The 16101-nt window shown below is 53.5% G+C and overlaps 4 protein-coding genes and 2 non-coding genes across 6 annotated transcripts; 5 read left to right on the top strand and 1 right to left on the bottom strand.

Moving 5' to 3' along the window:
- Nucleotides 1-437: 437 nt before the first annotated feature.
- Nucleotides 438-1910, top strand: GLRG_08554 (monooxygenase; the record flags this gene model as incomplete). Its single annotated transcript, XM_008099454.1, has 1 exon — nucleotides 438-1910. The coding sequence occupies one exon, from the start codon at nucleotides 438-440 to the stop codon at nucleotides 1908-1910; it is 1473 nt and encodes a 490-aa protein (XP_008097645.1).
- Nucleotides 1911-4153: 2243 nt separating this feature from the next.
- GLRG_08553 (uncharacterized protein) lies at nucleotides 4154-4969 on the top strand (the record flags this gene model as incomplete). The annotated part of the gene is made up of 1 exon (XM_008099453.1): nucleotides 4154-4969. The coding sequence occupies one exon, from the start codon at nucleotides 4154-4156 to the stop codon at nucleotides 4967-4969; it is 816 nt and encodes a 271-aa protein (XP_008097644.1).
- A 1277-nt stretch (nucleotides 4970-6246) lies between these two features.
- Nucleotides 6247-6350, top strand: GLRG_13210. Its single transcript has one exon. It is a non-coding gene; the product is annotated as a tRNA-Val (tRNA).
- A 9-nt stretch (nucleotides 6351-6359) lies between these two features.
- GLRG_13209 lies at nucleotides 6360-6431 on the top strand. Its single transcript has one exon. It is a non-coding gene; the product is annotated as a tRNA-Ala (tRNA).
- Nucleotides 6432-8460: 2029 nt separating this feature from the next.
- GLRG_08552 (cytochrome P450) lies at nucleotides 8461-10508 on the top strand (the record flags this gene model as incomplete). The annotated part of the gene is made up of 6 exons (XM_008099452.1): nucleotides 8461-8719; nucleotides 8932-9128; nucleotides 9203-9567; nucleotides 9655-9780; nucleotides 9838-10330; nucleotides 10386-10508. The coding sequence occupies 6 exons, from the start codon at nucleotides 8461-8463 to the stop codon at nucleotides 10506-10508; spliced, it is 1563 nt and encodes a 520-aa protein (XP_008097643.1).
- A 492-nt stretch (nucleotides 10509-11000) lies between these two features.
- On the bottom strand, nucleotides 11001-14613 carry GLRG_08551 (hydroxymethylglutaryl-coenzyme A reductase; the record flags this gene model as incomplete). The annotated part of the gene is made up of 2 exons (XM_008099451.1): nucleotides 11001-11391; nucleotides 11447-14613. 2 exons carry the CDS (start codon nucleotides 14611-14613, stop codon nucleotides 11001-11003), a joined length of 3558 nt encoding a protein of 1185 aa, XP_008097642.1.
- Between the last annotated feature and the right edge of the window lie 1488 nt (nucleotides 14614-16101).

Below are 16101 nucleotides of genomic sequence, written 5' to 3'. Positions count from 1 at the left end.
CTCAGTGGATTGTCTTGTACTTGACGAATGCAATCAAACGATTGTTTCAACGCATGCGCATGGGTTCCGGGAGAACGACAGCAATACTTGGCTCATCAGTCAAGTTCGCATATGCATATTTCACCAACACCAACGCACGCAAGCCTTACAACTTTCCTTCCAATGTGACTGGGGGACACGGACGAGGAATTGTCTGTGGCGCTGGTAGCGGCATGTGGCTGTTCGTTCACCGCCATGCCGAAGGGATGCGAATTAATCCAACTAGTGAAAGCTTCCTACCATCTGATGGACGCGTGCACGTCCTCAACAGAAACTCTGCACGCTATTCGCCCCCGAGAAAAATCGTACCTCAGAAAACATTAAATTGCGGATTCCGGCACAGCTTCTCCACCATTGAATTGCCATCATCATCAGCCTGAACAGCAATGACCCACACGATGGCGGAAGAGCTCGACATTCTCGTTCTCGGGGCAGGCATCTCCGGTATTAATGCCGCATACCGTGTGCGAACCGAGCTGCCAGATAGCACTTTCGCAGTGCTGGAGGCGCGTGACGTGGTCGGTGGGACATGGTCCTACTGGAAATATCCCGGATTCCGCTCCGACTCCAACATGACAAACTTTGGCTTCGGGTGGCATCCCTGGCCTCACGACAAGAAGATCATCGGAGGCGGCCCCATTGCGGCCTACATTGAAGACGCGGTCAAGACGCAGAACCTCGACCAGCATATCCGGCTCCAACACAAGGCCCTAGCAGCGACCTGGGACAGCGACGAAGCACGATGGACACTCAACTGCACAACGCCTCAAGGGAACAAGCAGTTCAAGGCCAAATACCTATTTGTGTGCTCTGGGTACTACTCGTACGATAAGGCGCTCGATACACACATTCCCGGCATTGAGAAATTCGAGGGCCAGACAATTCACCCCCAATGGTGGCCCGAAGACCTTGACTATACCGGAAAACGCGTCATTCTCATCGGGTCTGGCGCCACGACCATGACGCTATTCCCTAATATGGCCAAAATCGCCGGACACACCACGATTCTCCAGCGCAGTCCATCCTACGTCTTTGCCATGGCACCCGAGTCGGCGACGGACAAGACAGTCAAGAAATTTCTCCCGTTATTCGTGGCCAACTGGTTCATTCTGTTGAAGGACCTTCTGTTAGAGACGTTCTTCATCCAGGTTGTCTTGAACTTTCCCACCACGGCCAAGAAGTTTCTCAGATCCGATGCCCAACGCCGGCTACCCAAGGATTACCCGGTCGACATTCACTTCAAGCCCAATTACAACCCCTTTGAGCAACGTCTCAACATGTGTCCTGATGGAGACGTCTTCAAGGCTCTTCATCTGCCCAACACGGAAATTGTCACGGATCACATCGAGACTGTTACAAATGATGGTATCCTCACAAAATCCGGGCGACACCTGCCTGCTGACATCATCGTCACTGCGACGGGCCTGCATGTTCAGCTCCTTGGCGGCACCGACGTGACAGTTGATGGCGTTCAAGTCAAGGTCGGTGAGAAGTACTGCTGGCGCGGGTGCATGCTTGACGGAGTTCCCAATGCGGCAGCCATCATCGGCTACGTCACGCAAACCTGGACCCCCGGGGCTGACACCATGTCGCGGCTGTTCATCCGTGTTATCAAGCAGATGAAGAAGACTGGCGCTGTATCCGCCACGCCGATTTTGTCGGAGGAGGAGAAGAGAAGCTCACCCAGGTTACCATGTGTCGATGCTACCTCCAACTACTTCAAACGAGCGCATGGCCGGATGCCAGTCGTAACAAACCAGGGGCCTTGGTACGGGAGGAAGAACCTTATTGTGGACAAGTTGGCGCTCTGGTTCGGCAGCGTGACGGTGGGCATGGAATATCGCCTGCCAACCAAGTCGAAGAATACGTGATGGCGACTATGATCAAACATCAGCGGTTGACGTAGAATAGTCGAAATGGCTTGGAAAGATTGCCCTATCCTGTACATGTTAACCTAATCACGTCTATCCTACTGACGGCGTCATCCTCATTGCGTCACCAGCTTGGTCGCCAACTCTACATGTGCTGTCGGCACCTCCGCCGCGCCAACAATATTGTGTGCAAGCAGTGAGTCACCTTTCATAATAGCCTTGACTACAAAATACGCAAGGTATCCGGTAATAAACTCTAAAATAAGCGATGACTTGCGGCCACGCAAAAAAAACATGTAATCCCGGCCACGGAATGAAGCAGTTTGCGCAACAAGCGTGGGTAAATCCCAGACGCAAATCGAAACGGGAGGGCCGGATCGGGCCCTTATTGAGACGTATCAGGAAGCTCCTTTGTTTCTCACAAGGGAGCTTGGTGATCGGCCAAATCCAAGCAGCACCCCGGATCTCCCAACGATGCGGTTTGTTCTCAAGAGACAACTGGTAGCGGCCTGTGCAGCTCGCCTGCAGCAGTTGCCATCATATCAGAACACTCATAGACCCAGAGAGAGATCCAGAGGAAACGGTCACCGCTTACAACGCCAGTAGTAAACGCCATATCCAATTGATGAGCTGGGCCTAGCTTCAGCGACTGAACACTTGAAGTCTTTAGGTTGACCACAGCTTTCCTAAATCATGCGAGGAGGAAATACCATGTCCGCAGCCGCCGTCCGAGCACTGCTTGGAATACCAGACATGAGCCTCTTCGCACGGCACCTTACATGGTAGACTCCTGACAAGTATCGCTTCACCCGATCTTTCGTCCCCCTTCAACCCATGTATGCTCCATGTGGGGGGGCGCCACCCTACTGGCCGATCTTCTTCACCTCGAACGAACTTGGCTCGGCTCCCATCTGCCGACCAAAGCGTAACCCTTGTACAAGGCTTCCCGCGAGGAGCAAGGGATGCGATTCGCCCGATATCTAAAACACGTCCACGATGCTCCCGACATCAAACGCCTCCTGATCAATAGCCTTTTGCCCAGAATCATTCGAGCATGCGAGGCAGAGGCCGCGTGTTGTGACAAGAGAATGGAGCTTGCGCTGTCAAGAGGCCGTCAGTGACGTGTCATTCGATTTCCAACAACCGGTTCTGAAGCATCAGCGTGCGTGGAAAGACCCTTCGATCTTGCCGAAGGGGGTGGAATGCACCGGATCGCTTGTCACCTTTTGGTCGTGGGAGTTAAAATACTGTTAGCACAACAGGAAGGCTTAGCTCTCTTATAAAGAATTAACAGCCTAATAGAATATAAGAGAGTATATCTCTTATATAGTAGTATACCCTATAGAAGCAAGAATATAGGATATAAGGGATAGAGAATATAAGAGTATAAAAAATATAAGAGACACTTCTATATAGAGAGAGTATAATAATTAGTATATTTAATACTACTTTACTCCGTACTTACTTAGAGAAGGAAAGATAGAAACTATAAATAGAAGAAATCTAGCCCTTATATAGATATATCTAGCTTACTAGAATCTTCTATACTTACGTAAGCTGCTTATAAGTTAACCTTATAGTTATATAACTAAAATAATTATAAGTAGAAGTCCTAGTAATCTTATTAAATTAAGAAAGTTAAAAGGTAGGATCTTAAGAGATCTTTAATGTTATAGAACCTTCTCCTAGCTTTAGTTAATTATATATTTAGATATACTTACATAATTATAATATATATTAATTAATACAGTTAGATAGGTAATAGATTAGTTGAGTATCTGAGGGCTAGAGCTATGGCTGGTAGCGGCTATCTTATAGCCTGTTAACAGGTAGGGACAAGTGGGGTACTCACTAGGACCCACTAGTTGGCAGGCTATCGGCCTAACCGATGGATCTACCGGCAAGGCCGTAAAGTGGGTCCGAGGTTGGCCGCAGTTGACCTGTGACATTAATCTACTAGTATAGTAGATTATAAATATAAACATCTTATATATATATGACCTCTATAATAGAGGAAATATAAAGTAAAGAGTGTTGAGGATACTCTTACTTCTTATAAATACCCAAGCTTGTCCTTTCTCTGTCTACTGATTGTCTTTCTAACCAGCGACTTCGTTCTTTACAACACCCAGGCTATCCCTATATCAGCCTGCTAACAACTTGAATTATTCCACTCTAGAGCTATTCTCCTTCGAATCAACCTCCGGTTTAACAGTTTCTTCAACTAATTCACTACCGTCAACATGCGTTTCACTCTTGCATTCACTACCCTGGTTGCCGTAGCCATGGCTGCGCCCCTCAATAATATCATCGCCCGCAAGGACGAGCTCAACGCTGCTATTGCCGCTCTCGCCGAGGAGAGCCCCGCAGGTGCCAAGTCGACGAAGAGCCTCCTGTATCGGGATCTTCAACTCACACAGGATGAGGACGAGGATGACATCGCCAAGCGTGACACTGCCGCTCCCAAGGCGGTGGGAGAGGTAGAAGAGGAGGAGGAGGAGGATGAGGTGGCCAAGCGTGACATCGCTGCTACCCAAGAAGCAGACGAGGAGGAGGATGAGGAGGAGGATGACATCACCAAGCGTGACACTGCCGCTTCCGAGGCGGCGGATGATGAGCTGGAGGATGAGGAGGATGAGGTGGCCAAGCGTGACATCACTGCTACCCAAGAAGCAGACGAGGAGGAAGATGAGGAGGAGGATGACATCACCAAGCGTGACACTGCCGCTTCCGAGGCGGCGGATGATGAGCTGGAGGATGAGGAGGATGAGGAGGACGAGGTGGCCAAGCGTGACATCACTGCTACCCAGGAAGCAGACGAGGAGGAAGATGAGGAGGAGGATGACATCACCAAGCGTGACACTGCCGCTTCCGAGGCGGCGGATGATGAGCTGGAGGATGAGGAGGATGAGGAGGACGAGGTGGCCAAGCGTGACATCACTGCTACCCAGGAAGCAGACGAGGAGGAAGATGAGGAGGAGGACATCGCCAAGCGTGACACTGCTGCTTCTGAGGCGGCGGACGATGAGCTGGTGGAGGATGAGGAGGATGAGGAGTAAGGTTTGGCAAGCTCTTCAGAGACATTGTGAGACAAGTTGGCAAGATCAAAATCACACAGCATTCGGTGGTCTTTCAACAACTCACAGACTTTGATGGGGACAACATAACCAGACGATCAAACTGTATATTCTCTAGTACATTCGCCTATGGCGTATTATATTTCGCAGATAATGCTGCTATGTGCTACCTAGACACTCTCAGTCTGTTACCTCTCAGGCGTAATTCTTCAGCAAAGACCCCAAGGCAACATTTCCGGTCCGCGAGAGCTTTTTTTTCCCTGTTGCAACAAGATAACCAAAACTGACGAAATATGAGCGAGAGTAGTCCAAGGCGACGGGAATTGGAGCATAACCAGCTTACAAGGAGTGACCTTACCCATTTTCGTTTGCAGAATCAAGCTTCAGACCTGGTCCTCTCCATCAGATATGGCTGCTTCGTCAAACATGGAATCTCCCCGTAGTGGAGCTTTCCAAAACGGAAACCTAAAAAGGTGAAAGGTTATTCTACCGGTTGAACATACAAGAAACGACCTGGGAGCTCAGGTTGGAGTGGAACATTTCCTTCACATACCGAAGAGACATTGGGTCACGTCGACAGTTTCACGGTAAGATTGTATCATCGAAGCAGGCCTTTGCTGACTGTTAATTATATCACACCCACATACCACAAGACTTGAGGGGTATTGCTCACCCGTGAACCCTGTTTGCATTAAACATTTGCCGTCCAACTATACATAGATCAACAGGATCCGCTCTAGTTGGCCGAGACCCGATATTCAAGGCTCGAACGATCCGACAATGACGGCACCGCTCGGTGCTAAAGAAAGGCCTGTTGATGCTTGGAGGCAGCTGTTCAAGAAGGCGGATGCTCTCGAGGTATGCGGACTGAAGCGCGTCAAGGCCAACACTCTCATTCTTCGTCACAATTGAGGCCAACTGGCGTAATGAGGGGCTGCACAGTCGAGGGATCTAACATTGAACTAGACATATGTCATCACAAGAACGTCGCTATGAAATACGGCCGGTATGCAACGCCTCGATCGTATATCTTGTGACAGCATGGATCGAAATCAAAGTCCACGGTCAACTTAGTTTGACAATGCATGCATTAAGTTTAGACCCTGCGTGCCCCACAAGGTCAATACGGGTGAGAATTCTGCTCCAGCCCCACCCTCGCTTCACGATGCTCTCCACACATCGTCGTCAAACGTTCGACACCTACCCACTGCCGGACCTTCAAGTTGCCGCTTCTTTTCCACCCAGCCATCAAACAACATGGTCTGGTGGTGTAGTTGGTTATCACGTCAGTCTAACAAGTCGAGGGCTTCACCCCTCTCGTCTGGTTCACTGAAGGTCTCCGGTTCAAGTCCGGGCTAGATCATTACCACATGGGCGATTGGTTTAGTGGTATAATGACCGCTTAGCATGCGGTAGGTCCAGGGTTCGATTCCCTGATCGTCCATCCTTTTGCTGTTTGTGTCTCCGCTGTGTTTGTTACTCAAAGCAGCAAGCAAGCAGCAAACAATCAGGCCACGAGGTTGACTGGTGTGTTTTTGCCACAATTCCGGACGGGGATAGATAGCATATGAAACGATACATAATAAATGCCTCCTAGTAGGTGTCTTTTATTGTGGCACACCTAGCTTCTTATGGCACCTAGCTCTGACGCTGAGTGTGGCAGTCTCATTGGTGTGATTATGTCAGCTTTCAATTATGCTGGCTAGTTCTGCGACTTGGGAATACTGCATCATATCGAATGCAGAAGCGATTGAATCGAGCGAACTAGCAATTAGCCGTCGAAGGGGATATCTGAGGGATTTGGCCTCAGTGATAGGACGGCGTTATCTCAGGTTCTAACGGATGCAGAATACAGACAGAGTCATATGAATCAGGCTAAGCGGCCGTTGCCCAAGAATTGCACCCCAGTCGCAGGAGCTTGGGGCCATGACCGCATGGGTTTCATTCTAGCGCAGTTCTCGATGCGACCTGACAAGTAACAGGTGCAAGGTCGGGACGAACTAGTTAGTAGGGGAGGGGGCAGGGGGTGTCACGGTAGCATGAGCAACAGTAGGGCGTCCGTAGGCGAGCAAATTGTAGAAGGATGGTGATGAGCCTGGACCTAAATGAGCATATGAGGCGTCGAAGGGAGGTAGGATGGGGTGACCGGTGAGATGGTATAGTGCTTGTCGCCGGCTGCCATTCAACAGCCTGCATTGTCAACGTGCATATGGGACTCGGGAGACGGTGTGTGCCCTGCTTGCCCAGCCAAGGTGAGGCCATTCTGTACTTGGGCTTCCGCTGATTAGTAGTAAAGGCATTTGTTTGTTCACGTCTGGAGTTGGGCCCGCCTGGGCGGAAACAAAGCAACATGGACAAAGACATTGAGCCATGGAGGAGGCCCAGACTTCCAAGGGATCGGAGGTGTGGCGGTCGTCGATGCTACGGCGATTAGAGAGTCTCACTGCCTTGTACAGCCCAGCCACCTTGGCCCATTATGAAGCTTATTGACTGCATTAATCTTAACATGTCTTCGATCAGCTCCATGACCTGCTGTTCAGCCCACTCGCCCGAAGAAGCTACTCAGTCTACAGAACCGAGTCGGGATGAGAGAACCCCGAGGCGCCGTGTGCATCCCATCCTTCCCATCCTTCACCTAGCGTTGCGTCTGAGTGGAAGGATTTAGCTCGATCCAGGCTTGCCCCCGGCTTGCTTACCCTCCTTATTTGACTTGGTCTCTCCTGGGGGGGGGGGGGGGGGGGGGAGCATGTTCGGTTCCTCAGCGTCTGGTCATGGGCACTTGTCGGAACTTTCATCGATAAAGAGTTACTGCTCCCACATGTTCTAATCTTTCGCTCCCTCCACACTCGGCGTTTACTGCTCTCACCAGTCAGTCCTCTGTCATACAAAGTTCACCGGGCCCGCGCTTGCTTGGTATTGTTTGTTGTCTTGCGTCCTCCCACACCGTACGCTCCGGACCTGGATTACCTACATACTACAATTGAGTCTCGCTACTGCACTGTGCTGTCATCTGTGCCTCTTTCTTACCCACTCGTTACCAAACTGTCGGGTCGGCGAAAAGAAATAGTGACAGAATTGGTCAGAAATCAACACCGACCAACAACCCAACAGGGGGGGGGAGGGGAGGGGTGCAACGGACCAACACATACATACGAAAGGGGAATTAAGTTCGACGACAGAGAACACGGATGATTATTCTGATTTGGGACCGAGAGAATTGACCTGGAGAGCATCGAACGCGGGGACAACCCGGGACCGGAGGGAAAAGCGACAACCACGAAACCACTGCCTGCCTTGCCACTTTCCCAGCGTTCCTCGTGTCACTGAACCGTGTGTAGCGCTCCGGCACTCGTGATCCAAGCACGCGAGCGAGCGACGCAGTCGGGGCTAACGGCTGACTCGACGAGCTGTTGCAGCTGCCGGGAGGGAAGGGCCTGAGCGAGACGACAAGGAGCGACGGAGGATTCCAAGAAATGGCGGGTGTGCGCTCCTTAACAGAGGGTATCGGCGACTACAAATCCGCTTCTTGCTCGAATCTATCGAGCCTGCTACTGGTCAAGCTGGTCGCCCTGGTCGCCGTAATCGCCTTCTTCGTGTGGGAGTTTCGGTCGTGGTACCGATTGCGAAAAATCCCCGGACCCTTTGTTGCCTCTGTCTCAGTCTTGTGGCAACTGAAGAAGGCCATCGGAGGCACATACCACGAGCATTTGAACGACGTTGCCAGGAAGTATGGTGAGTTGACCTCGTATCCCACAGCGTACGGATTCTCTTACTCAGTCAACACCAACACTCTGGGTCCATGGAATACGCTACCCATCATGTGATTCTGTTGGCCCTGCTCACTACCCTCAGAATAGGGGGAGGGAGGGAGACAGAGACAGAGACAGAGACAGAGAGAGAGAGAGAGAGAAGAACGGACGCTAACCGTCGATCAATCGTTCCAGGGCCCCTCGCACGCATCGGCCCAAATGAGCTGCTTTGCACAGACCCGGATTCGCTGCGCAAGATATCCGCCGTCCGGTCGCCGTACACCAAGGGCGACTTTTACGATTCCGGCCGCATCACCCCGGGCGTCGACAATGTCGTCTCGATGCGGGATGAAAATGAACACAAAGCCATGAGGGCACGCATGGCTCCGGCCGTAAGTCATTTGCTCCCACCACAGGGCCGCCGTTCCGAGTTTCTGTAGCTGATCAGTGTCAAACAATATTCCAGTACGCTGCCAAAGAGAACGAAGGCTTCGGCTTCGAGACGGGCATCGACCGCCAGCTGATGAACTTCATCCGACTCATAGACCAGCACTACGTGTCCACGGACTCGGATTTCCGACCGCTGGACCTCGCCGAGAAGACGCAGTTCTTTGCCCTCGACGCCATCGGCGACGTTTCCTTCGGCGGCCCTTTCGGCTTCCTCGCCACCGACCGGGACTTGTTCCGGTACATCGAGATCAACGAGTCGTCTCTCCCCGTGATGAATGTCGTCTCGGTGCTTCCCTGGCTGGGCCGGCTCGTCCACAGATGGCCTTTCCGTTTGATGCTGCCGAGCGAAGGCGACCAACTCGGCTTCGGCCGCTTGATGGGGTGAGTGCACCATTCTCGGCGCAGCTCTCCATTACGTGCCCGCATCAGAGTGATGCGACCGCAGCGGACAACTGACACGACGCACAGGTTTGCCAGGAACTACGCTGAATCGAGGCTCCAACCGGGAGCGAAGCCGCAAAAGGACATGATGCAAGCCTTCATCAACCAGGGCCTGAACCGTGATGAGCTCATCCAGCTTGTGTACATCCACATGTAAGTCCCGAGCCAAATCCGTAGCGCTCAAGCCAGTCATTCATCTTCATCCTTCAGGATTGCCGGAACAAACTCGGCAGCGCAAGCCATGCGCATGACTCTGCTTTGCTTGATCAACAATCCCGTCGCGTATCGCCGGCTCCAGCAGGAAATCGACGACGCCATTGCGGCCGGCGCCATCAGCGCCCCGATCACCAACGCCGAAGCCCTGAAGCTGCCTTACCTCCAGGCCGTCATCCACGAAGGTCTGCGCTTCTACCCCCCGGTCACGGGTCTCGGCTTCAAGCAGACGCCGGAGGGCGGCGACATGCTCAACGGCTACTTCGTCCCCGGCGGCACGCAGGTAGGACAAAACTTCTTCGGTGTCGGGCGTTCGCTGTTGGTCTGGGGCTCCGACGCCGATGTCTTCCGGCCGGAACGGTGGCTCGGCGCGGACAAGGATGAACTGAGAAGGATGAATGCTGCTCTGGACACGAGTTTCGGCCACGGCAAGTACTCGTGTCTTGGAAAGCCCATCGCCATTATGGAACTCAACAAGGTCTTCGTCGAGGTGAGTAATCTGGCGCCTGGTTGCGCATGATCGGTGAGCTACTGACCAAAACCAGCTCTTGAGAAGATACGACTTCGCTGTCATGAATCCGGAAAGACCAATCAAAACACTCAGCGCCATTTTCTTCGTCGCCAGAGACTTTTGGGTCAGAGTGACAAGGCGGTCGATTAAGACTTGAGTAGATTAACCTTACATAAAAGGAAATAATTATACGACACTCTTTCGTTCTGCTTGTGTTCCCAGGTATCCTGAATACTTACTACCTAGTCAAGGCGATCAAGATGCAAACAAGTCTGCAAACAAGTCTGTAAGTGATCTTGAAGTAGACATGCCATCAAGGGCCTTTTTTGATCATCAAAAGACCCCAAAACGCACCCCACCCGGACGACCGTGAGGAATCATCGATGCCCGGATAGGCTTTAGACCAAACAGACGAGGACAAAAGAAGCTCTTATGTATCTGATTCTACATACATATAAGCTGGCGTGGCCAGCGCACCCTTTCGCGAGGGGCATGATTTTCTTCCTCCTCCTGCTACAGAAAGCACAATACAGCGTATGCGAGAATTCTGCATGTTAATCGCCATGAGTTGCTTGCTCTATTCCCTTTGAAAAACTCCGTAATTATGTTTTCGTATCGTGTTTTGCCTATATACAGCAACTCATCCAACTCAACGACGCGCCCGCTCAACCGCCGCCGCACTCTTGCTGGCCGCCTTCTCGGCGGTGCTGGTCATGGCCAGGCCGACGGGTGTCATGCTACCGCTGGCCGGAGCCGGAGTTGAGCTCCGCGTAGGCGGTGCAGAACGGTTGTGTTGCATGTGAGCCCTTACCAGGTGGCCAGCCGCCAACGCACTGCACAGCGACAGCTCACCAGCCAAGACACCGGCAGCGATGATACGAGCAAGACGGCGCGAGTTCTCGCCTGGGGTCGTGGGGTGGGGGCCGCGAACGCCGAGCATGTCAAGCATGGCGCTTTGGGGCTCAAGGATGGTGCCGCCGCCGAGGGTACCGACTTCGAGAGACGGCATGGAAACGGAAATTTGAAGAGAGCCGCGGAGGCTGGGCAAGGTCAGTATTTACTGAATGTCACAGCAAATGGAAAGGGTAGACTCACTTCTTCATGATGGTAATACAGTTGGCACTCTCCACAACCTGCGCAGGGTCTTGGCCCGTAGCAAGGAAGATGGCGGCAACAATGTTGGCGGCGTGAGCGTTGAATCCACCGACCGAACCAGCCATGGCGGATCCAATCAAGTTCTTGTCAACGTTGAGCTGGACGAGGGTGTCGACGTCACTCTTGAGCACGCTCTTGACAACATCGCCGGGGATAATGGCTTCGGCAACAACGCTCTTTCCACGTCCGTCGATCCAGTTGATAGCGGCAGCCTTCTTGTCTGTGCAGTAGTTGCCAGAGACCGAAACGATGCTCATGTCTTCGAAGCCCTCGGATGCCATGACGGAGAGAGCGTGCTCGACACCCTTGGAAATCATGTTCATGCCCATGGCGTCACCGGTGGTCGTCTTGAAGCGGATGTACAGGTTAGTGCCAGCGAGCGCAGTCTTCATGGACTGGAGACGAGCGAAGTTGCTAGTCGAGTTGAAGGCCTTCTTCATGGTGGCCTGACCAGCCTCCGAGTCGAGCCAGATCTTGGCAGCACCAGCGCGCTCGAGGGTCTCGAAGCTGACACAAGGTCCACGAGTCATCCCGTCGCCAGTAAGAACCGTGACAGCACCGCCGCCAGAGTTGATGGCCTTGCAGCCGCGACTGGCACTGGCAACCAAGACACCCTCCGTAGTAGCCATGGGGAGGAAATAGCTCTGTCCATCGATGACAAGAGGGCCGGCGACACCGACGGGAAGGGGCAGGTAACCAATAACGTTCTCACAGCAGGCGCCGAAAACGCGCTCCCAGTTGTAGTTCTGATACGGGAGCTTGGAGCGCTCGAGGCCGTTGGTGAGGTCGGAGGTGGCGTTGGTGCGGGAAATGATGGAGCGGCGGATTTTGACAGCACGAGTGAAGTCCTTGAGCGCGCGCTCAAGAGAGTAACCGGGAATCTTGCCGCGGAGGGACATGGTGACCACCTCCGAGTCCGTCATCTCGTGGACGCGCTTCTCGGCGATCATCTTCTCCAGCTGAGCAATAGTGCGCTTCTCAACGGGACTTGACGCTTCGTCGGAGGACTTGGTCTGGGTCATGGCCAGCTCCGACTCATCGTCGGTGCTGGCCGGCGTCACGGGCTTCGGAGTGGGAGGGATGTACTCGCCAAGGGGCAGGGTGGCCGAGTCGGTATCGTTAAACTTCTCGGCGCGGGCCAGCTCCTTGGGATCGATCTGTTGGTCGGGAACGTTGGGGTCCTTGATGCTCCATCGCGCCGCGTTGAAAAGGTAGCCGTTCAGGGCGACACTCATGGCCAAAGCAACGATGATCCACTTGGAAAGAACGGGATCCTCCAGGCTCTTCAAGATGCCGCCAACCATGCGGCCGCCAACGCCGTAACTGTCGAAGTGGTCATACTCATCGTCGAGCTTGTGGCCAGACTTGCTGGCAGGCGAAGGAAGGGCGTAGTGGATAGAGGGGTATTCCAACTCGTACTTAATAGGGGTAAGAACAGTGACGACGGTCGGGCGCTCGCCTGCCTTGGCAGACTCCAAGATGGAGTCTAGGCCGTTCGAGGCGACCTTGAAGGGGTCGACAGGAGGGGCGGTCACGACGGCGCTCAGGCCGCCAGTGAGGGAAGCCAGGCTGGGCAGAGAGCTGGAGTTTCGGAAGGGAATGGTGCAAATGTTGATGGCGTTGATCAGGACAAAGCCGCTGACCATGAGGACCTTGAACTTGGGTACGTTGCTGCTCTTCATCTGCTTGCCGAACAGGGAAGCCTCCTTGGGGGCCTTGCCGTTGAACTCGGGCCAATCGTTGCTCTTGGCAACGTGCTCGGCGACGCGGTGGCTGACACCGTCATCCTCGAGGGCGCGACGCATCTGGACATGGCGCTTGATACGGTTGATCTCGAGCTTGATGCTCAGAATGGCAGTGTAGAAGGAGAACAAGAGGACGCAGTCGAAGAAGAGAATCCACGCAGCGAGGAAGCAGAACTGCTGCAGCCCGCCCTGGACACCCGAGGCAGCACCTAAGACGAGGATGCCGATCTCGATGGCGTAGTCCTTGATGATTTCATAGCCCTTCTCCTTGATGGCGGCCTGGACAGCGTACTGGATAACGTTGGGGGATGAAACGTCCGACTTGTTGGACTTCTTGTCCTCCTTGCTGGCCAGCGGCCTGCGGTGCTCGATGGCGTGAGAAAGAACGGCACGGGTCAGAACGATGTTCTTCTCGAAGCCGATAGTCACAACCAAGAAAGGCAGGCCCTCGGAGAGCAAGACCATGGTGATTGGCACACCAAGCTTGGTAGTGACGAACAAGCCAAACAGGAAGGCGAAGACGGAGGAGAAGAGCACATTGGTGAAGAGCCAGAAGTTGGAACCCATGCGGCGCATGGAGAGGAACAGAGAGACAAAGGTCAGGTGCATCGAGAGGTAGCCGAGGACCATGATGAAGATGTCGAGAGCCTCAGCGTTCTTGAGGAGGTCAAGGAACTCGGTCCAGCCATTGCGAGCCCACTGAACAAAGCTGTTGCGGGTGTGAACCTTGGCGGCCTTCATGATCCACATCTTCTTCTCCTTTCCGTGCTTGGTCTCGATCTCGTCGCTAGTAGCATCGGGAATCTCCTGGGCGACAGATAGGAACTCGGCGGCCTGGGAGTAGGGAACGGAGAAGGCGAGGGCGCTGTCCTGAGAGTAGCTCGTCAGGGAGTTGGAGGTGGAAGGCAGCGAGGTGATGGACAAGTTCTGAGGAATCGGGACAGCATGGGTGCGTGGGGCGGTGTTGGCGGACTCGGGAGACTGAGAGTCGGGGAAGACGAGGGTCAGGAGGGCCTGATGGTCGACTTCGCCAGAGATGGAGGCGTCGGGCTCGACGTTTTGCCATTTCCACGACGTCTCGGGGCCGGCGTGGAGTATCCGACTGCCCTCGAGAAGGGAGGACCAATCGGCGGTACGGACGCTAATGGTGGCATCGAACAAGCTCTCCTGCAGCAGACCAACATACGAGGTGCTGGCCAAGACTGCGACAATGACGACGGTGTGGATCGGGTGAGAGCAGGCGAGCTTGGAGAGGAACTTGAGGGCGGGCGTGATCTTCTTGTTTACCCAGGAGGGAGCAGCGGGCGGCACGGCGGGCTGCTCACCGCGAAAGCGGCGGGGCAGAAGTGTTGAGGATATCATGGCGAAAGTTGCGGTGTATCGAGATGGTCTATTAGGAAGGCATTGGGGTATAACGGCCGAAGAGAAGAAAACGAGACGAATCCTGCAGTTTCAGAAGTCAGCAATCGATGCCAGCAAACGGTTCATAATGTCGGTCCTCGAGGGGGTTAAGTGCGCAAGTAGACGTCGAGGGGGAGAAGGGGAGGAAACGGAGCAGGAATTTGGGTTGAGGAATTTTGGCGACGCGGACGATCTGTGGGGGATGCGCTCGCTCGCCGCCAATTGGAGAGAGGAGGGTCGTACCGGTTGAGAAGCAGACGCCGTTGACGTCTATAGTGTTCAAAACTCACACAACTAGTTGACGACTTCCAAGCTTCACGCACGAGGGTCAACTTTTGGAAAAGGGGGGGTTAATTAAAAAGGATTGCGACACAGTATCGGAGATCGAGGATGGTGGTCGCGGAGAGCCGAAGTCGCAAGGAGCCGTTGAAGTGCTCTGCTCGGAAGGGCGAGAGTGGATTGGTTGCTCAGTTCCTGTTGAAGAGGAGGCCTTGCAAGGGGGGGGGGAGGAGGAAAAGAAGGGGGGGAAGTGGGAGAGGAGGAAGAGTGAGAGAGATAAAAGAGAGGAGCAATAAAAATAAGAACCTCGCGATACAACGGGCAGCCAAGTACCTTTTTGGATGGGAATGGATCTGGAGGCCCCACAGCTGGGTTGGGACGAAGCAGCTTAAGGACCTCAGGCACGACGAGTTTCCTCTGGATTTGGGGGTGGCGGGGGGAAGCAAGCAGAGAAGCCGCTAGGATGTGTGAGAATTCCGCAAAGAACAGCAGAAGGGGGCCACAGGGGAAGCATACAGCGGTGGGTGAAGACGAAAATTAAAACAATAATAAAAGCGAGTGCTGGTCGAGATAGTGTAGTCTCGAATGCTGGTCGATGGCACACCACCACCAGCGAGAGAGTGAGCACCAGTACGTGCCCTGTACAAGAGCAGCGGCAGATCAGACAAGAGCGAATACCAGCCTATTAGGGAGGAAATTGGTAGGGAGTCAAGTACTTACTCCCATACACCACATCCCTAAGCTTGTACACCACCAGTACACGGGTAGGTAGGTAGTTTGCAGATCCACAACAGGGAAGAAATTGCCATGATGGTAATCCCGGCAAGTCGGGGCTGGGATTTTGTTGGCGCGTCCCGGGACGATGGTGAGAGACGACGCTTGCCAGTTAGTGTACGTGCTGGACATTCCCCAACTACCCCCGAGAGGGGATATGAAAAAATGCGAATTGGGCGAATATGCCGAACATGATAATACATCGGACGAGTCGAATGAATTGAACGTGGTCCTGCCCAGCAAAGGGGAAGTTAGCGACGATGATCCGCACTGGAGGTAGAACCAACTCTCTCTCGGGCCAGATTAGGGAAAAAGCAAATGTGGACCCACGGTAGCACACAGGGCCAGTTGAGGTAGGTACATGCTGTGTCTACTTACCTAATTACTGCATGCCGT

This window comes from Colletotrichum graminicola (assembly GCF_000149035.1).
Source record: "Colletotrichum graminicola M1.001 genomic scaffold supercont1.42, whole genome shotgun sequence".
Classification (NCBI taxonomy): Eukaryota; Fungi; Ascomycota; class Sordariomycetes; order Glomerellales; family Glomerellaceae; genus Colletotrichum; species Colletotrichum graminicola.
This window is presented reverse-complemented; position numbering and strand designations above follow the sequence as displayed.